General features: G+C 37.8%; 1 protein-coding gene across 1 annotated transcript in view; it reads left to right on the plus strand.

Moving 5' to 3' along the window:
• The window catches only part of LOC136035683 (histone-lysine N-methyltransferase SUV39H2-like), a 72,682-nt gene that overhangs the window by 36,397 nt on the left and 13,333 nt on the right, over window positions 1-22,952 (plus strand). The window contains exon 6 of the mRNA XM_065717611.1: window positions 8,178-8,316. Coding sequence (XP_065573683.1) covers window positions 8,178-8,316 — 139 coding nt within the window. The remainder of the gene's footprint in view (window positions 1-8,177; window positions 8,317-22,952) is intronic.

Below are 22,952 nucleotides of genomic sequence, written 5' to 3' on the forward strand. Positions count from 1 at the left end.
GAAATATTTTCAGAATTTTTAAGAATGCCCATTAATTCTATATAGTCAGGTTGGTCACAGAAATAATTGGACAGGCAACCCTCCGTTCCTTTTCATGTTGTTTTTGGCCCTTCTCTACTTAAATAAAAATTTTCTAAATCCTTCCCTTCGATATTGGCTTTGAGCTTTCTCTACTAGAAAGATATCCCTTTGGACCTCTCCCCAGCTGGTCAGGCATGTAGGTACAGATGGTAGTGAGAAGGAAAAAATAAATAAGCTTCTAGTTTTCTGAAAGATTTTTATAATTCATCAATCGATTTATCGTATGAAAATACAGGACAAATTATTTTCGGTTTACTAACTCGACGGAAAAATTTTCGCAGGCAGCTTCATAATTTTTATTGTCGTATTGCTGCAAAATTTTGAAAATATTAGATAACCCCTTTTCGTTTTGGGTACGTTGTAAGTCTATAGAAAAAGTTGGAGTGCGTAAAATTTTGAAAATGAAAACAAGAGTTAATCGATTCGACTTCTAAATGTATTAAACAAGTCTGACCGTTGGCTTAAAATAATATTAATATAATATTGAAATAATAATAATAATAATAATATAAAATAATAAATAAAATTTAACAAAAATAATAATATCAATAATAATATTAAAATAATATTAAGGCCGTAAAGAAAACTTGAAAACTTAAGTGGGTTTGGATGTTCCCGTACAGGAATTCCGTTATCTGGTCATTTTATTGACCATTTTATTGAATTCCGTTATTCCGTTATTTTATTGGGTCATGAAGTGTATATTCAACATGCTAGGTGTCAATATTATTAAAAAAAAAAAATTCTGGGTCAAATACTTTGACTTTGTGCATTATGCCATGCTACTCGTGAAAAATAATTGTTATCTATTAATATAATGTCTATTAACAAATGAACTAACTTCATTCTTTATACAATCCTAATAAGGGGGGATCTATGTCAGAATTGCCTCTCACTCAATTGAATTATCTGTCGCAGCTTTTTCTACAATTAGCCATAACTTGATGCCCACAATTATTTCATTTTAATTCAAGTCCGTTGATTTTTGAATTAAAATGGAATAGTTGTGGGCATCATGTCGTGGCTAATTATAGAAAAAAGCCAAGACAGATAGTTCAATTGAGGGGGGCCTTTCAACTGGTCTTAGACAACTTCCTCATATCCTTTCATTGAAGGTTGCTTATAGGTGACATTCCTTTATTTTTCTCTTTTGGGTTTTGTGAAAATTTAGCACTTGTCTTCTTTTTATGTTTTATTGATTTTCCTTATCCTCTTATTCTTATTATTCCTTATTTATTCTTTTTATTTTTATTGATTTCCAGTTATGTATCAAAGATGGGGAAAATCTAATCTGGTTTTGAATTTGTTAAATGGGACAAACATATAATTACTAATGAATAAGGAAAAATAATAACGAATTATAGTGTATAATGAATAATATAGTGAAAAATAATAATGCATCAATGAATAAGGAAAAATAATACTGAAAAAATAATACTGGATATTAATGTATAACGAATAACGTACGATAGAATGAAAAATAATAATAATGTAATAATGAATAAGGAGTTTAGTTTTTAGTTAGTATCCTCCCTTGTGCGGTTATGCAGCTGTTGGTAGAAGCAGGTGGCAAATTAAAATAGAACCGTTGGTGAAAAATCAACAAAAAGATAAAAACACCTGTTGCTAGAACGGTTCTGTTGATAGAACCGTTGGTGAAAAATCAACAAAAAGATAAAAACACCTGTTGCTAGTTGATAGAACCGTTAGTGAAAAATCAACAAAAAGATAAAAACACCTGTTGCTAAACAACTTAGCAAGGAGTAGTTATAATTTGGGAATCACCAGAATAAGAAAGTTTGAGTTTAATGAAACATAGTTTCTCATTCCAACAGCAATGTTCAGCGTAGAAGTACTGTTTTTGCCTTTTCCTCTAAAAAACTTGTACTGATGGACGTCCTACACAGTTTTGTGCGTAATTTGCTATTCTACAGAACTCTTGTGCGATCATTAGGTCGTCAAGCCTTCGCAACCTTATTGAAAGGGTCATATATGCATATTTGAGTCGAGTCGACCCAGACCATATAACAGGATTGGTCGAACCACTGTTTAACAAAGATTCATGATGCTTTGTTCCTTATTTGGTGGCAGTGGATGAGGGAAGCTGTAGCTTTGCGTGATTTCTCTGCATAGTTAGCTTTTCGGCACAACAGATTGACCAGTTAAAATCCCAAGATATTTTGTAATGCCCGTTTAAGGGGGTGCCACAAGTGAAACCCTTTGTGGATACTACCAATCATTTTTTTTCAGAAACCAAACGCGGGATAAAATATTTTGCTTTTAGTCCTTTCTTTGCCTCGATGCTTATTTCTTAGGTCTCTTTGCTCTTCTTCTTTCTTTTTAAAGAAGTCTTTGACCTACTGAATATGTGTCCCAATCTCCTTAGTCTTGGCTTACAATTTCTCAAGAGTCTTCGTGTAATTTTTCTTCTGTAACTTAACTTCTAAGTTCACCAACTGTTAATTTACTAACTTTCCTCCTTTGCTATGAAGGGGGGGGTGCTTCATTGTAAGTATTTTCTTTCAGCCTTCTGCAAGGAGGGCTGCCACCAAACAAATTGGGAAAAGATCACGGTTAGAAGATTTGACACAAAAACAAGGATAAAGTGTTTTTAGCCGACTTACGTACTACAGTCAGTATCTCAGAAGATATTAACCAATCGCATTTAGCTTAGCTAAATTTTGCTTGCTTCATTGTGGTCGTGGCGCCCGATCGCTTTACTAATTTTTTTTTCTATTCACTTGCAAAATAGCAAAAAACACATAGTGAACAACCAACTTCAAGTACATCTTACGAAAAACGATTGTTAGTAAATTAGTGCAACATAGTATATATGGGTTTTGACTTCCTTTTGTCAAAGTCTCGTTTCTTCGGCCTTTGCTTGGTCCTCTTTAAGTTTTTTAATGCAGCCTCTAGCATAGCTTAGGCTCTGCCTATTGCAATAGTCTTTATCCTTAATAGCCTTTTGGAGTCTTAAATATGCATCCTGAATTTGCTTCTAGACAATTGGGGTTTATCGTATCACCCTTCTTTTTTTCTAGAAGATTATATTTGCGCTCTCGTAGATTAAATTTTTCGACGGCTAATACCTTCTTCTACTCTTCCTTGTTAGGCCTCTCCTCTGCTAGTTGTTTCCCATCCTTTTATTTGGCTTTGTTCACTTTTTTCGCCACTAGATTTTGTCTTGTTGCTTGAACTGGTATCATGGGTTAGCTGAAGCAGCTCGTTTGTTGAGAGTAATTCAGGTTGGTTTTTGAACATTTTCATTTTGTTTCAAACAATCATTCAAGGGTTGAGGATCTTAGGTCCCATGGCTTTTTTTTCATGGCGGTCCCGTGGCTTTTTTCCATGGTGGGCCTATGTTTTTTTTTTATGTGGATCTTAGGTCCCATGGTAGTAAGGGTGATTCCTTCAAAATATGATTTAACGCTGCAACACGAGAGTCCTTATTTTGTGACATCGTGTCTGCTGTGCTCAAGTCTTCCAAAATGTCACCTACTCGTCAAAAACTTTTATACTTTCAATCGGCAGGTATTATTTGTGTCGGTCAAAAATGATCGTTTCAATCGTATTCTTTTTTCCACCTCGACATATATCCGCCCATCAAATGTTGTACAAGGCAACAAATCTCGTGAAACATCTTACAGATCAACGGACTCTTAGTCTGAAACGTACTGAAAAACTTGTGAAGGCTTTTGCAATTGAGAAGAGGAGCAACAGAAGAGGTTTTGTCTGCGGATCTTTCAGCATGCCTGATATTTTCTTGTAGCCACTTAACTTCTTTGCAGATTTTGAATGGGAAGAGAAATGCTTTAACAAGTATCTTTTAGTGTACTGCACTCTTCGAGAACAGACATGACAGCATTAACCAGAGTTTACCATCGAAATCCAAGGTGCTTTAGAATTCTCTGTCTAAGCCAAGTTAGTTCCTCTCTGAACTTCCTCATACTGTTCTGCTCTAGAAGGCTAGAAGTTAGCTCCTAGATGCCAGCAAAAGATGCCAGTTGCATCTTTTGCTGACAGCAAAGAATGGCAGAAAATGCATATCTTCATAGCCAAGGTCTATTCAATAATATTAAGAAAAATAAACTTTAAAATAGAAAGAAGTAAAGTACAAAAGAGAAAGAAGATTAGGTACAAAGAGCTAGTAAGTACAGAGAATCAAAAGAATCTAACCACACTATAAAACCCTCTGACTTTTTGTTGAAAGATTCCTTGGTGTAAGCCCTTATAAGTCTTTCTACTTCCATCTCCTTATCCTCATGAAATCCACCTGGGTAAGAAAATGGTTTGTTATGCTTTTTTTGCTGATGCTTCTCTACAAGTTATCCAGTTTCTTTGTGTGGCGTTCTAGCATTTTTTGGTTTTTAGGACTGTTACCTTTGACCTTAGGACCGGCTGTGCCGGCTGAAGCGTCCAGAAGATCTACTTGGAGTAACCAATTATAATTCGAAATTGCTGCTTTGGTTGTATTCTCCATTTTGGTTAAATGATGTGTGCGCCAAGGCTTCGCTTTTGTTGCTTTTGATGCACGTCAACAATCTTTTTGTAACCATTGAATTTTCAACGTTTTCCAGAGGTTCGAGTTTTCAAAAGCCAAGGCTCCTCTTTTGTCGCTTTTGATGCATGTCGACAATCTCTTTGTAACCGTTGAATTTTCAACGTTCTCCAGAGGTTCGAGTTTCTAAAAGCCAAGGCTCCTCTTTTGTTGCTTGTTATGCACATATGGTGTACAATAAATCTTATAATCCAATGGTTTTACAAGGATAGGATATCGCTCCCGCACAATTTTCGAACTAAATTATTATATTGGCAAGGAATTGATGCAAAATCGACCACTTCTTTTCTTTTTGTCACGAATACGGGCATCGAACACCTGTATTTTCTCCGGCCAAATAATCTAGAAGCTCGCATCCTCTCTCATTTGTATCTGAGTTTTCCCACTGCTTGTGATGCGAGTTTGGATCGAATGATAATATTAAAGTGTACACAATCCATCAGTTTATTGACCTTCACTGCATGGTAATAATGCACTTTGATCTGCCCGCATTTGATTTTTTTGACTAGCATACTAGTATTGAGCAATCTTAAGGTTGTGATGAAAATATAGTCTCATGCCTGTGATGAAGATAAAGTCTCATCTCCTACTATTGAGGGCAAAGTTGTACATTCATTTGTTCAAGATCGTTCATTTTTTTTCTTATAAAGCTGTTGTGAGAAGCATGCTTCCTCTTTTATCAATGGGGAATCATACAATTTGGTTCTCAATTTCTTCATCCAGGTTCACGTGGATCCAAGTCAATGGCTAAGTGATTGTTTATCAAGTCAATGGCTAAGGCCTGATTTTGTTTATACTCTACCGCCCAGTGAATTCGTTGCAGGCCACCATAGGTCTAACTAACCTTTCTTGTAGCACACACCCGGGGAGGTTCATGCCGAAAGTTGCTATTAAGGTGGTTCTTATTGTGCTACTCCTGGGTATCCTGGCTCAGCACCAATTATCTCTTCTTTCATCAGTGCGGTTATTTTTATCTCATCGAACCCTGTTTTAATGCCATCCAGTCTAGGGGAGAAAATGTGTGGACAAAGAAAATGATTGCTTTCTCTATTGAATTGTCCAGTATATCTACAACACGATCTTTGCTCACTTCTTTCAAACTTTCGTCAAGACTCCTTATCTCGTTGATATAAGTTTCGCAGAATCCGTGAAACTTGTTTTTTTGTCCAGCAAACTGAGCCTTTTTTTGTCATTTCCAGTGCTAGCATAACCACTAGAGATACTCCCCCATCCTCAGGACTAGTTCTATTGACAATTTGGGACCCAATATTCATGGTAATTGCAGACAGGATTTGCTGATCTCTTTTTTCCCTTTCTAAACGTCTACTAATACTTTCCTCATTCCTTTGATGACCACACCCCCCCCCATCTTGGACAAGCATCCACCAAAGAAGAGAGACGGATTATCCACTGCTCTATGGCTGTCGATAGCAAACATCGTTCGTCAGAAGCAGTGCTGGCCTGAGAACTTCCATCTCACAGCTCATATCGCTCCTTAACGTTTCTTTTTGGAACTGGGGCTGGTGTTTGCAGTGTCCTCCTCCCCGCCTCCAAGCATGGTTTTTGAAGTCAATGTTGATTCTATTTGAGTCTCATTCAGTTTTTTTAAGGGCTGAGAGGCTTCAAGTTCAAAGAAAGTTGACTCAAATAAAAGATAATCAAGTAAAATATCTTAATCCACGCTCGTGTCTTCCGGGGTTAGAGGATTCTTAATTTTAAACACTTATCATTAGAACACACTTATTTGGGCCTAGTTTCTCAAGCATTGGTTTGGAAAAAATGTAAAAATTTTCTGTCACCGGTTTGACTGAAGAGGCTTTCTTACTTTTTCTACGGAAGTTTTTTTCAATAATATTATATTATCTTCTTGGAGATAGGCATCCGTTGTTCTGCAGCACTCTTATTAAATGTTGTGTTATTTATTATTATCTTTTTTACCCCGTTGTTGCTGCTAATGATTCAAAATCTAAATGTGCTAAAAGTGAAAAAAAAAAATAATAATAAAATATAAAAATATATATAAAAATAAAAGTCATACCGGTGTTTGCAGTGGTTTTGTGCTGCTTTGTCTGTGTGCTCGATCCCCTGTGTGCTTCTGAAGTCCCTTCAAAACTTCAAACCACAATGTTAAACTTAGGATTATCCTTGCCTCCTGAAGTACCCAGAACGTCCAAAAATAGTCTCGAGTCACATCTTTAGCTTTTGACGTGTTTTTCCCAGTTTGGTTGTGAAGAGGTATGAAAGTGTTATACGTCCCACAAAAATTAACCCTTTTGTCCAGAGGGACAAGAGGGGTCTTTAGTTATACTACGCGGTCCCCAGTAGACCAGTTAGAACCATCAGGGGGGTGTGTATTTCTGGTGTGGAGTATTGCTCACAGGAAGTGGAATAGAACGAAAGAGTCTCTAGTTATACTGTGTGGTCTAATCCTCATCACCAACACAAAATTTCAGAATCTTTATATTTTAGACATTATTGCGTGTTTTATGCAGTTTCAACGTTTTAAGAGTAGGCTATCTCAGGAACCAAATATCCATCAGTTCAGTATTCATGCTGAGGTCACGTATGTCCTTTTTTTCTTTTTAATTTTTGACGAAACATAAATAGAAAATGGCTCCCATATTTGTGAGGGGAGCTTTGCTCATCAAAACTCATGGTAAACAGGTATATTTTGAAAAAAATACATACGGCATCCAAAATTTGAATTTAAATCCTAGGGATATTCAAAAATTTGGATATTTTTGGAAGTTCAGGCAATCTACCATACTGTTACTGCAAAACGACGCATATTTTTTCAAACCTCGGGATTTTGTATATTGTATCTATAATGAATTCTCCAATACTCAATATTTTGAGTTTACAAGACCCTTTCTTTATGACTACGATCATGACGATTTGCTGCTAGAAACTCAAGGAATGATATGCCACTAGGTAACCTCTTACCCAGGTCCTTTCCGTAGGATACTGCTAACTGAACTCACCTTTAAAGGAATTAAAAGGCGGTTTTACAGGGATAACCTCCATCGGGAAACTATTTCAGATGAAGATCCATGCTTTACAAATTTGTTCTTCAAGTGCTCTGTAGGAAGTACTTCCTCTTGCAGGCAATCCAACCGCACTCTGTTAAAGTTGCTAAATATCTTATTTTCGAATCATTAACTTTGTACTTGCTAAAATGTCCAACTTTAAGGATTATTTCGCGAGAATTCTCCTTGGAGGGAGGACCTAACTCTTTGTAAACACTTTTCTTATTTGTTTTGTTACACTGCTAAATTATCTGGATACATTTTCTGTTTGCTTTAAGTTTTCCTCACATGTTCAAAACTGGATTATAATTCACCCTGGAAAGTTTTAATAAATTTTTCACCCCTCCCGCAAAAAAAAAACCTTGTGTTACTGATTTTGAGTGCACATAACTTGTTTGGTGGTTGCAGGGTTCACTGATAAAAGAACAGGCAAATGTTCTAGCTATGTCTTATCCCGCTCTTCGTCCTTACTGGAAATAATTCAGAATTAGTTTATAGTTTTTCTTTTTTAGGTAAAGTTGTCTTTATTTAAAACTGAAGCTAAAGGATGGGCCGTCAAAGCCCTGCAAGTCATAGCCAAAGACACCTTTGTGGTAGAATATATGGGTGAAGTGATTACTTCAGCTGAAGCCGACATAAGGGGCCATACGCGTGAGTAAAGATTTCAAAATGTTTATAACTGTCTTTAGCATTCAGTTGCGTAGTGAGGTTTTTTCAGAAAGCGTAAATTTAGGATTCATCTCTAGACTAGTTGTGATGCTCTATTCTGATAATTGTGGATAAGCATTGAAGAAGCAATGCATGTGCAAAATTGAATATGAAAATGACATTATAAAAATGGAACAGACTAGCAATTTGTTGTATCTTCTCAGCATTCCTTTGCTGCAGAATTAAACCATGCTCATCACCAGTCAAAACACATACTATAGCAATAGACTTCTTAAAGGAAAATATGCATAAAATTGAGCTCGTTATCATGACTGATCGTCAATATATACAGGTTTCAAATTTCAGGAAAAGGTTCAGACCACAGGGCAAATGATTGAACGTTGCTTATGATTTTAGTTGGATATATTCAATTCTAAAAAGTTATATTTCTGAATTCGTCTAAATCTTATATTTATGGACCGAAGAGGAATCAGGAGATTTGCTATATAAAACATCAAAATTGCTTAACCCAAAATCTAAAATATCGAGTGCATTGACCGATAATAGTTTCAAATTTATGTAACGTCCTTGTGAAATTGCTTTTTTGGGCGACAACTACCTCTTTTAACAAAAATAATGCAAAATCAGTAATTTTTTAGAGAGTATACAAGAAGTAATGCTTTGATCCAAAAGTGTAAAAGTAGCACTGTGGTTGTATCTCTGGCAACCCTGTCAGTAACAGAACTTCAGCAGTCAACTACTAATTAGATTTAAAGAAAGACTACCAGTGGGTAAAGGCAAGCATACTAAGCAGCCCCTACCCCTGGGGTGTAAGAGGGGACTCATCAGGTGAGACCTATGCCAATTTTAACTTGCTCCTGCTTTGTTATTTGAAATTTGCTGCTAGATTTTGAACCATATCCTGCCTTATACCCAGCCTGCCATATGACACTGCTTACTCTGTACCTGTCTTGTTGTTCACATTAAGTAAGTAATGAAAAGTCAAATCAAGCCACCCCGTGAACTTAGGTCAGACAGCTCACTCCAATTCTCTGGATCAGAATCCGTTTCAAAGCAAATACTCATGCTGACTAACATGTATTGAATCAGTATTGATTCAGAGTTCAAGGTGTGAGGACCTATTTTTGGATTGAACCTATCACTAATATTTGGTAAAGGATTATCGTCTCTACATGACATATAGCCAATATTTTCATAATAATTAATTCAGTGTCCAAAGAATTATAAATAAGCGGATTATTTTCAGACTTGAGTGAAAATTCCCTTGGGAACAGTGATTTCTCTTATCGATATTTTCATGACCTATATATGATATAGGTCAGGATTAAGCAGTTGCAAAAATAATTATAATTTCCGATATTATAGACGATTGCGTTACGATAAAGGTGAGAGGAGAAAAGTAAGCAGAAGGGTGGGGGAGAGCTGTTTGCAAGAGCCGTGGTACCCGCCGGGCTTGTCCCTTAAATTGCGGGGACAAGGTAGGCAGCCTCCAACGCTTCCCTTACTTCTCGCAAGTGAACCTTCAATCTAGAGAAAATGGGAATTGGTAATTGGTACGAAGATGAACTTTTCTACAATCCTATCCTGTGCTTTGTACTGAAAAATTTTGCTAAAGGAGTTTCGCCCGATACGATAAAAGAGTACTTGGCCGATTTCTTCGAGTCTTCTTCTCTTGGTGAGATCCGTAAATTGCTTTTTTTAAAGCTTTTTCCGAATGAAGTCCCATCGAAGCGCGTAGGAGCCAATGCTGCATTAAACTGTGCTTCGGACATTAATTCTTCGCTTGTAAAGTGCGATTCCCAGAACATAAAGCTTCCGGACTTTGTTATCAAATGTCCCAGCGAAGTGCCAATGATCCCTGTCGATGCCTTCAGTACCCTCAGTGCCAAGGTGAATTCTTGCCTTGAACAGCTGCGTGATATTGCGTCCAAGGTTACAGAGGGACAGTCTAAGCTTGTAGCCCCTACTCAAAATACGAAAAAACCGTCCTACGCTGCCGTTGTAAGAAACCCACCCCCGGAGCTCAACGACCCTATCCTTCGCATGAAGAAGCTCGAAACGTTGGATGGTCATGACGGAATCATAAGTCTAAAATCTAAGCCACATAGCAAAAGCTGGGTTGTGATGGTACGCGATAAGCGCTCAGCCGACTCGCTTGCTGAAGCTGTTACTAGCTCCATCCCTAACGTTGGAGCCAGAGTGATTGATAAAAAGCCTTTAGCTGTGGTCCGGGATATACCCCATAATTATTCAAGAGCTGATTTGGAGGCCTCAGTGGCCTCCAGTCAAATCGGTACTAGTCAATTAGTACAATTAGTACAATTACAATAGTAGTCAATTAGTACTAGTCAAATCGGCGACTCTCGTACTTTTCGCCTCGAGTTCGTCGACAAAACCGCTCTGAACGCGGTTTTGGAGTCGGGAATCCGTATTGGGTATGAAATTTTTCGCGCTAAGCCCTTTCAATCCATTTCGCGTCGATGCTTTCGCTGTCAATGTACTGATCACCTGATTGGAGCTTGTCCCAGCTCACCAGCACATCCCAAGTGTTCCAGATGTTCTGGCCCTCATGTGAATTCCAAGGAAAACCCTTGCCAAGCCTCACCAAAATGTGCAAATTGCACTATGGAACACGTAAGTTTTAGCCTGAAATGCAAAGTTCTCCGATCGGCTCTCAACAACGCTAATAAATGAATGCTCAAACTCCGTTTAGCTTTGTTTCCCTTAATATTAATGGTACAAAAGACAAGGATCTACTGATAAGTGAGCTACTTGCAAATGATATTGTGTTTTTACAGGAGCACCTTCTCTCTAAAGTGAATGTTGATAGCCTAAAGCGTTCTCGGACCCATTATACCTTCTTGAGAGCCGCCCAAAAAACCCGTGGAAGACTATCAGGAGGTCTGGCCATCTATTTCAGACACAAGACTCAGCCGATATTATTGCAAAGCGACGCTAACATCTTAGCGATAAAATGTGGTGATACCGCATTTATAAACATTTATTTCCCCTGTAATAAAAAGACTGTGCGGTCATTGTCTAGTTTTTCACAAGCATGTAATCGCCTACGAACACTACTTAGCGACCTTTCAAAACAAAATACCAAATGGGTTCTCGCCGGCGACATGAACACTGACTTATTATCTAATTCCAACCGATCTGAAATCTTTCTCGATTCACTACCTGGAGGATTCCATCTTGCTGATAAAGATCTTCTATTTACTTATATTCACAATCGTGGTGGTCTTACTTCCAACCTTGATCATGTAATTGTGTCAGATTCAACTCTACTTTCATCAATAGTTCATGTGGAAGACTCTAAAATCGACGACGGTCATTTACCAATCACGTGCCAACTATCTTGCTCCATGGCGACCTCTGTGCAACGTAACTCTCCCAAGTGGTTCTCAAAGTTAAATTGGGAAAATACCAATGTTCCACTTTATGTATTGACATTGTCCCAGTTATTATCATCTATTAAAGTGCCTTTCCACTTATTGCAAACATCTGTATCTACAACTTCAACTCGGATAGATATCAACTCGTATTATCAGCAAATAGTGTTCTGTATAAAGTCTGCCGCTAAAACAGCTGTCCCTCCGAGTGCGTGCGAACGGGTACTCGCAATCCCTTTTGGAAAGTTCATCCTAAAGTGAAGATAGCTAAACAAAAAGCTAAGTTCTGGCTCCGTATGCGGATAGCCTGTAATCGTCCTTCTTCTGGTTCAGTACATCAAATAAAACAGAAAACCAAACGAGAGAACAAATATTCCCTGCGTAGAGCGAGACTGAATGCCTGGGATGGTCCTTGTGACAAGAAATCCTGGGATCGTGTTATAAACAGTGTTAAGTGTTCACCTCCAATTAATTCGTCTCTTCGGCTATGTGACTTCGTTTCTCATTATAAAAACATTTTGCTTTCGTTTAATATTAATCTCCAAAATCATTTTACAAAACTTGTCAACTCAATCCTCCCAATTCGTATCAACCAATCTCAAGTGTTGTCGGTGGAATCTGGTGTTATACTCCGAGCTCTTATGCAAGTGAATAAGTCTGAGTCTCTCGATAGTGATGGTCTTTGCTTCAAGTTTTTTGCTTATGATTGTCCTGAACTGCTGAAGCATTTGCAATTATTGTTTCAGATGTGTTTGGCACAGTCCGTTGTGCCAGATAGTTTTTTGTCCGGTTGTATATCTCCCATAGTCAAGAGGGGTAAGGACCCCAGTGCTTGCTCTAATTATCGTCCTATCACTGTGTCTTGTTTTGTTAGTAAGGTATTTGAATATGTACTGCTACCGGCCATTAACTCCAAGTGCAATTTTACACCCTTCCAGCTTGGTTAGGTTAAAGGTATGGGCTGTTTTCAAGCTCACCATATTGTGGGTCGGCTAATGAAACAAGCTGTTGCTCAAAAAAGTCCCCTGTATTGTTTGACTTTTGACATATCTAGTGCTTTTGATAATGTAATTCATTCAAATGCTTTGTTTTCTCTAGCAGCCTCGGGTGTTAACCTTTCTATTGTTTCCGTGCTTAAGTATTGGTATGCTAATTCTTCAGTTAGGGTGAAGTGGAATGGTACGGTAGGGGAGTATATTCCTGTTAAAAAAGGCGTTAGGCAAGGTGCCGTGTTATCCCCGAGCATTTTTAAATGTGTTTTAGCTTCATGTCTCCAACGTCTTCAACCGTCAATTTTTTACAATGATAATTTAGGCATTAGTCACGTTGCATATGCTGATGATGTTCTGCTTCTTAGCCGGAAAAAAGTCTAATTACCAACTTCTACCGGCTTTCAGCCGCACTATCCACAGTAGGCCTTTCAATTAGTGCCTCCAAATGTGAGTTTTTGTGTTTTGGGAGTCCTCCACCAGCATCACCTCTTTGCTTGGGTTCTTCAACTATACCATGTTCAGCAAGTATTAAATGGTTGGGTCTCTCTTTTCCCACGTCACTTTCGTCTACTTGCTCCGCTATTACGTCCAGCGTGCTGAAAAGTATGCGGGTTGGATACGCGAAAATTTCACCAAATCGTGGTCGGTATAACTGAAATGGACTATGCCGTCTTTATTCTAGTTTTTGTGCCCCTACTGTTTTTTATCTTTCTGGTTTTGCTTTCCTCCTTCGCAAGAAGGATACAAAGAAAATACGCTCAGGATATTTTAAGTATTGCAAGTATTTGCTGCGTCTGCCTCGGTGGTATCGGAATCATACAATCGTCTCTAAATTTGACATCGTTGATGCGCCCTCGCGACTGAAACATTTATCTAAAGATATATGTCTTAAAACTCGGCAAATGATCGGTGTTTTTGACCCTCTTTGGCCATTTTTTGAATGGAGGTAATTTATTTATGTTGTATGTTGTTATGCTGCTATGTTATTTATGTTGTTATGTTTTTTGTCTTGTTTTTTCTTTTTTTGTGTGTTTACTCCACAGTTTAATGTACTTTGTGGGTTATAAATAAATTATTATTATTATTACTGCATCCTGACAGCCTTAAATCTTCAGTGAAAGGGTTACTTGATGACCTCATATTGGCCAAGATCTCTACCCAGGTAGATGAGGCTGTGACCAAAATGAAAGAGGAACAGGCATTCATGCAACATGATGTCACTTCAGATAAGCTGGATGCAATCAAGCAGGATGTGTGTGCTGGCCTCAGTCTAGATCTTAGTAGTCTAGTTGATAAAACCCTTGAAAGCTATAATAAACGCATATCTTCAATTGAATCTTCTTTGGCTACTCTAGGGTCATCAATGAAAGACCTTGCGAGCTCTTTCAGGCCTATCCAGTCTAACCTGGCAAGATTAAATGACCGTTTTGAACAGCAGGCTTTGAGCAACCAAATTATTGTCTTTGGGGTGAAAGAAGATGTCATGTCACTATGTGCTAGGAAATTTCCTGGCATACCAATTACCCAGTCTGATGTTATATCAGCCAAAAAAAATGGCAAACCATCTGCCAAACCCAGACCCATAGTTGTAGAATTTTGTAATTTACGAATTTGCCAACTGCTTCTCAGACAAAAGAAGGATTTGAAAGAATATGGGACACTATTTTCTGAGATGCTTACTAAACCATGCTTACAGCTTCTTTCATATGCCAAGTCAAAGCTTGGTTTACATAATGTTTGGTCCAGTAAAGGTGATATCCTGTATAAAACTCAGTCTGGAAGAGTAGTTAAGTTCAGTGATCAGGATGAAATTGATTTGTGTGCTGCAAATGCAGAGAATTAAAGTGATGGATTTTAGTTCACTTTGTCATAATGTGTTGAATTGTTTCTGTATGAATTTATTTTATGTTCCTACATTTTTCCTCTTTCACTCTTCACTGTCTTCACATAATTTTGTCTTGTGCTATATTATGTTTTGGGGCAATATCTTGGATGATATGTCCCTTCCCACTAATATTGCTCTATGTTTGTTTGTGATTCTACCACCTTCATGTAGCTTGCTTTCTGTTATACTCTTGTCATGTCAGCATACTTATAGCTCACATAATTTTAACTGGTTACACATTATATTTTGTGCCACTCCTTTAATTAATATGTGCCTTTCCACTGATTTTTCTTTGTGCCTTTCCACTGATTTATCTTTATTTTTGTTTGTGATCCTATCACCATCATGTTGCATGGCTTCTAGAATGTTCTTGTTATGTCTGCACACTTGCAGCTCATGGAATTTTGACTGGCCCCATATTATATTTTGGGCCAATATTATGATTAATATAGGCCATCATACTGAATTTTTTTTATTTTTGTTTTTGACCCTCTCACCTTCATGTAGGCCAATTCCTATCATATTTTTGTCATGTCAGCATAATTGCAGATCTTATAATCTTGACTGGCTCCACACTATGCTCTTGGCCAATACTTTGATAAATATATGCCATCCCACTATTATTTCCTTGTTTATGTTTGTGATCATATCACCTTCATTTTGCCTTAATTCTACCATATCTTTGTTTTGTGTGTTCACATGCAGATCACATAATTTTTATTGCTCATATCTATTTTGGTCTAATACTTTGAACATTGTGTGTCATACCATTGATACTTATTTATATTTGTTTGTGTTCCTATCAACTTCATGTATGCTATTTTCTATCACACTTTTGTCATGTCAGCACACTTACAGCTCACATAAATTTTACTGGTCCCATATTGTAAATTTAGCCTATTCTTCAAATATTATGAGCCATCCTACTAATGTCTCTTTATATTTGTTTGAGATCCTATTGCCTTTATGTAGCCTGATTTCTGTCATTGTTTGTCACGCCTGCACACTTGCAGCTCATCTATTTCTGACTGGTGCCACATTATTCGACCCTTTACTTTGGGTAATATTTGCCATCCCACTGATATTTCTTTATCTTTGTTTATGATTCCATCACCTTCAAGTGTACTATGGATATTGTGTCATTTGTGAAGGTATTGTGTGTCTCTGTTATGTGAGATAAATATGGGTGATTTCTCTTTCCTTATGAATTCTTCTATTCTTAATTCAGTTATATTTGATCAACCAAGTAGTGCTGGTAAACAAGAGGCACACGCTCTTGACCCTCTCCTTGAATCTATGGTTAGTTCTAGCTGTAATTATCACAACACCATTGATTATTGTGATAACATTATGCCCTCACTCTCTTCAAACAGTTGCTTTAATGTATTTTGTTTGAATGTGCGTGGGATAAGAGATAAGTGAGACAGTCTTAAATCATATCTGCGGTCTGATAATTCTTGCCCTTTTGATGTCATAGGCTTGACGGAAACATGGTTATCTGACAGTGATAATTTTACAGCTTATGATATGCATGGTTATATTGCTATTCATGTACCTAGAGTGGTAACAAAGTGTTCTAGGGGTATTTCTTTGTTTATAAAATCTAGTATTGAATTTTGTAAAAGATCTGACCTTGAATCCTTGTTTACATCGGTGGTGTCTAATAGTAGGACAGTTTAATCTCTTGTTATTGATCTGAAAAGTTAGTTTGTATGTGATACTGTTTGTTTGTTTTATAAGCCGCCTCCTTTTCCAACACATCTGTTCTATGATTTGCTTGATCAGCTTTCTGGTGTGGGGACTTTCTCTAAAAAACGGATTTGTTTTGGGAGACTTTAATTGTAATATGTTAAATGTTGGATCAAATGATGAACGTGACCATCTTTTTGATTTATTTTCTTCTTCTGGGCTACTTCCTTCAATTTTTTTTCCTTCTCGTGTTAACCCTTCAAGAAATTCTGCCACTTTAATAGATAATATTTTCACTTCTCATTCTCCTAATTTGAAGTTCTCTTCTGGTCTTGTCTTCACTGATCTTTCTGATCACTTCCCTATTTATCTATCACTATTGTGCCTAAAACAGAGATTACTGTGAATGAGAAAGGCGAGTCTTCTTTTAGAACTTTTACAGATAAAGAAATTTCTAGTTTAATACATAGTCTTCAGAGTAATGATTGGTCTAGTGTTCTTGAAGCTAATGATGCTGATTGTGTAACTAGATTTTTTTGTGTCGTATGGGAACTCTGTTGGATAAGCATTTTCCTCTGAGAAAGAGGCCAAGGAATTTTACACCTAAATGCCCATGGATGTCTAGAGGTCTGATCAATGCAACCCATATGAAGGCGTCTTTGTTCAAGGCTGCATGTAAAAGTAAGACATAGGAAGATCTTCTGAAGTATAAATAGTACAAAAATGGGCTCACTTCTTCAGTTCGTTTAGCAAAAAAGCTGTATTTTTCGCGTCGAATTAATGAGTGTAAAGGGAATTTGCGCAAGGTTTAAACTGTAATTAATGAAGCTCTCTCCCGCAAGAAACTCAAACAATCTTCCCCATTTCTTTATAGGAAAGCTGATGGATCTGTTGTGGACAAAAAAACCTTTAGCAAGTGCCTTCTATTCGTATTTCACCACACTTCCCTCAGTTCTCATTCCACCCCCGAGTAGAGTAAGTTCCTTTCCCCATGTAGTACTACTGAGATTTCTAATATTATTTCTCAACTTCCAAGCAGTTGTACAGTTGATAGTTTTCGTTTGAATAACCATCTCACCCATTTTCTGACTCTTTCTTCTGGTATTTTCACACTTTTTCTTCTAGTATTTTCCCTCATTTATTTAAAGTTGCCACTGTTGTACCTTTACATAAAAAAGGTGATTCTTCTCTAATTTCAAATTACAGACCTATTTCTCTTCATCCCGTCATCTCAAAGGTTGTTGAAAAAGTAGTGTATCGTCGACTTTCTTCATTTGTATTTAGTACTAATTCGACTGTTGGAAATTCTCTCATCACTAACCATCAGTATGGTTTTCGTCCCTCATTCTCTACCTTGCATGCACTTTCTGATGCAACTGAGTTTTTGCGTGTTAATCTGGACAAGGGCTTGTGTGTTTTGGGTCTATTTCTCGACTTTTCAAAGGCCTTTGATATGGTTGACCACAATGTACTTCTGTCTAAACTATCTTTATTTGGAGTGCATAGAGTCCCACTAGAGTGGTTTAGGTCCTACCTCTCAGAGAGATCTCAGTATGTTTTGGTTAACCGTACTTCTTCCTCTAATTTGCCTGTATTGAAAGGTGTCCCACAAGGCTCTGTGCTTGGACCACTTTTGTTTCTAATTTATATTAATAATCTTGTTGATGGTCTTCATCCCCATGTTCACCCTGTTCTTTTTGTTGATGACAGTAACTTTTTCATTGCTGCAGTGGACCTGCCATCTGCCACTTCTATAGCTCAAGGTCTTCTTGATAAAGTAAAGGATTGGTGCTGGTCAAATGGTATGGCTCTTAACAGCCGAAAGAGTGCCATTGCCAACTTCAGGACCCCTTACCGTATGCGAGACGTGCAGGAGCCAATCACCCTGACTTTTGCGAACGATATTATACCACAAGCTACTATGGTGAAATTTCTTGGTGTGTATCTTGACTGTTTTCTTTCTTTTAAACCGCATATAACTCACATCCATTCTTTAATCCTCCGCCAGTCTTCAATGTTGCACCGGATTAACTCATTTCTTCCTCCTGATATTATGGTTTCTCTTTATTATGCTTTTATTTATCCTTACCTTTCTTATTGCTGCTCTGTCTGGGGTAATACGTAATTCTTCTCGACGATTTATTTTACCAAAACGATCTTCTACAGCAGCCCGGAGCTCTCTTCTCTTCTCTGCTCACTTCAGAGAGCCCAAAATAGGGCAGTGAAGGCTACTTTTCTTCTCCCTCGGCTTTACCCTTCCTCTGATCTTTATAATGATACTGGAATAGCTCCGCTGGACCATATTATAGGTAAAAGTACTCTTTGTTTTGCGCATTCTGCTTTTCTAGGTACTCTCCCACCGCCCCTACAGCAGTTTTTCTCACGGACAGGCTCAGGTAGGTACTTTTCTTCTTTAAGTAATTCTTCTCGACGATTTATTTTACCAAAACGATCTTCTACAGCAGCCCAGAGGTCTCCAGTATATCAATCAATTCTATTATGGAACTCCATCCCTTCGGATGTCCCTCTTTCTCTTTCTGCTAAGGCATTATTTCGTCGGGTCTTTCCAATTCAATAATCTCTCTTTATTAATCCTTTCCTAATTTGTATGTCTCTTCTCTTCTTTTAAAATCATTTTCAGCTATATGTTAAAATCTCCTTCTAAATCTTCTATCTGTTAAATATCCTATCTAATCAATGTCCTTGTCTTGTCTAGTTTTTTTTTTTTTTTTTTTTTGTATATATATATTTTATAATAGTGTTTTATTCTTGTTCTCTGTGATCCATTACAAGCAAAGCTTCTTTGGCCTAGTAACCACTTTATTTTTGTAATAGTTTTTTCTTTTAGTATCAACAAATTGATTGATTGATTGAATATATTGCCGACAACTGCAGTAGCATAGTTTGGGAGATGCTTTCTATGAGTTTCATCAATTGATCATCTTTTCTGTCGGCTTTCTCTTTTCTTTCCCTTTCCTTTTTGTCGGCTCCATCTTTTTGCGCCGTATTATTTATAACTTTCATAAAAAGTTATGATTTTACATTTTTATGATATCGATTCGAAAGCAAGTCAATGTTACTGCCACTATTTGGGCGCCCTTAATTTATATTTGAATTAATGATTCTTATCCCATTAATCGAGTATGTGTTTTTTTTCTTAATCCGGCAAATTGGTATGAAGACCATGCTAGGCATCTTCATGTATCTATCTATTTTTCTGGGTCATGTTCACTGGCCTCAATATTTTCAATACGCATTAGCCACTGTAAAGTATAATATTCTTTGACCATCGAATTTCAAAATAATATCTATTTCGTTTCTAATATTCTATTTCCCGAAATAACTCTTTCTGACTTGTGTCTCGTAAAATTCATCCCACGTTTCATTTTTGGGATCTTTATACCCGTAGTTGTGGTGTGAATGGCTCCACTGTGTCTGCACTTTTCTTTTTGGGATCTTTAAACCAGTGGTTGGGGTGCGAATGCCTCCACTGGGTCTGACCTTTTCTTTTTTGGGATCTTTATACCCATGGTTCCGGTGCGAATGGTTCTACTGGGTCTGAACTTTTCTTTTTGGGATCTTAATACCCGTGGTTGGAGTGCGAATGGCTCCACTGGATCTCACCTGTTTCTTTTGTGGGATCTTAATAACCGTGGTTGGAGTGCGAATGGCTCCACTGGATCTGACATGTTTCTTTTGTGGGATCTTTGTACCCGTGATTGTGGTGTGAATGGCTCCACTCGGTCGGAACTTTTCTTTATTGGGATCTTTATACCTATGGTTGGAGTGCGAATGGCTCCACTGGGTCTGACCTTTTCTTTTTTGGGATCTTTATACTCGTGCTTGCAGTTCGAATGGCTCCACTGGGTCTGATTTTTTTCTTTTTTTGGGATCTTTATACCCGGGGTAATGGTGCAAATGGCTCCACTGGGTTGGAACTTCTCTTTTTTGGGATCTTTATACCTGCGGTTGGAGTGCGAATGACTCCACTGTATCTGACCTGTTTCTTTTGTGGGATCTTTGTACCCGTGGCTGTGATGCGAAAGGCTCCACTGTGTCTGCACTTTTCTTTTTTGGGATTTTTATACCTGTGGCTGGAGTGCGAATTGCTCCACTAGGTCTGATCTTTTCTTTTTTGGGATCTTTATACCCTGATTGTGGTACGAATGGCTCTACTGGGTCTGAACTTTTCATTTTGGGATCTTATTGCCCGTGGTTGGAGTGCGACTGGCTCCACTAGGTCTGACCCTTTTCTTTTTTGGGATCTTTATACCCGTCGTTGATGTGCAAATTACTCCACTGGGTGTAAACTTTTCTCTTTTGGGGTCTTTATACTCGGGGTTGTAGTGCGAATGGCTCCACTTGGTCTGAAGGTTTCTTTTTTGGGATCTTTATAACCGAGGTTGGAGTGCAAATGGCTCCACTGGGTCTGACCTTTTTCTTTTTTGGGATCTTTATACCCGTGGTTGGTTAGCGAATGGCTCCACTGGGTGTGAACGTTTTCTCTTAACGGCTGAAAAAAATGATGTCTCACATTCTTGGGATCTCATTGGGATGTCCCTTGCTGGCGTTGTGATCAAATACATATCGAATGAGTCTTTTCTCTGATGTACTGTATGAAATTTACTCGAGTTAATGTCTAATTCTAGCAATCCTTCCTTCTGAGAGATCTTAACCTTTTTATTCTAGTGTGGCTCTCAGACCTCAATTGGTGCCGTGGATTCTCCCGAAATATGGCTATACCATATAGTCAGTACTGAATTGGGCGAATATTCTTATAATCCGCCTTAAAACAAAAGTTTGAAACACAAAGTCATAAATTTCTAATAGAGAGAACTCAAAAGTTAACCTTTTAAGTACACGATTGATGTCTTTTATTCGCTTGCACATTACACAGGGCGAACTACCCTGCTAAAACATAAAATTCTCATCAGATTGCAAAACTAATGTCTGCCAGTCATTACACCGATAGAGTTAGATTGTCTTACCTCCCAAACAAACTCGCAAGTTCTCAGTAATCCTTCGTGACAACTATCTTCTTCTATCAGTGAGGTAATAAATCCAGTAGACGTCCGAAACGTCCCAATTGTGTGTGGAAAAAAACGATAGAATAGGTCTTCTTGGAATTTCCCGGAAACGGTATTAGTCAATCACCACCTAAGTATCAACGCTCGGAGCTAAGCTAGGGAGGGGTGTCACAGGCATAATTGAACGAGTATCTCTTATATATGCTCCAAAAGCCTCTGAGTATCGTATCTCACAAGATACCCTAATCAAAATAGGAGACATATTCACCAAGAACGAAAGTCGTAGGCAATTCCCCAAAAAATATTAATGAAAGACGTGCGGAAGTTTATGAATCTTGGTATTAAATAAAGTATACAAAAATGGACTGATAAAAACCAGTCACAAACAGAAAACTGCCCTCTGAGTGACATGTTTCACTTTGATATTCTGATCAATCCTGACCACTGTGACTAAGGCCATTACTGTTCAATTCCCCGTGATGAATGACTAGTTAACAAAACTGCAAAGAGAACAGTCAACTGTTTTGCTTGGTGTCAGGACTTATGGATGAATCACTCTCTAGCTGGAATTTCTGTCTGTCTTAATTTGCTGGTATACTCATATAAGACGATAGAAAAAGGTAAAAAGGTAAAGGATACGGCATTAGGCTTTACAGTGCGTACCGGAGGTGCTGATCTCCGTTTCTTTGCCCTTCAGCCAGGAAGTGCAATGATATAAGACGATAGAAGATTCTCGTGGAAAATAGGAAAAAGTTTAGAGGGAATAAAAAAATAATAACTGGACATTTATGTGATAAATTTGGCCGGGATACCTCGTGCCTATGATAAATAGTCGCCACCACGCCTGATTATTCAGAATCTCAAAACGTAATAAAACAAACAGCAAAAGATATACAAAACACAAAGACACCAACTTTAAAATCTCAAATAACTTCCAATCTTCCATCTCTAGTCAGTGTCTTACTGCAGGCACAAATTTGCTTAGACTAGGGTCCACTGACAATCAACATATCCGCATAATAAATGGAGACATTGGCTATATATCATCTCTTCTAGCTTTGGAATTTTCTAGCTTTGTGCTAATATAGCGATGATATTGTCGGGCTTGACCTGAGGGGATATTCATTTGCCCATCAACTCACCAGAAATAAACAGAAAAAACAAATAGGGACAAGTATTCATGGCATGTGCCTTGTCACTTATCAGGGCCTTGTAGCACGATTATTTATGACGTTTTCTCAGCCTCTCTAATGTACGTTGGAGATTGACGAAAAATTGAATTCAAGCATTTAAACGATACCGGGTGTAAAGAGGGATTAGCTACATTTACACATCCACATCTTAATCAAACCGAAATTTGCCTTATGGCGTGGTTTAGAATTATTCTTGGTAAGATACGGGAATGATTTGAATAAAAAAAGATGGGGCACAAATCACAAGGAAACATTACATAACTTTTTCAGGTCCCACCCCATGGGAAAGTCAAGACAGGGACAAGTGTCGAGTGACAGTTTAAATTGCATATAGGGCTATAGGAAAAAGGTTTCTGGGGAAATATGTGGTAACTGGTAACGGGAAAAGTATTTTCCAGTGACCTCAGTTTATAAAGGTTAGGTCTTGTTAAGGTAAT

Source organism: Artemia franciscana, chromosome 14 (assembly GCF_032884065.1).
Source record: "Artemia franciscana chromosome 14, ASM3288406v1, whole genome shotgun sequence".
Taxonomy (NCBI): domain Eukaryota; kingdom Metazoa; phylum Arthropoda; class Branchiopoda; order Anostraca; family Artemiidae; genus Artemia; species Artemia franciscana.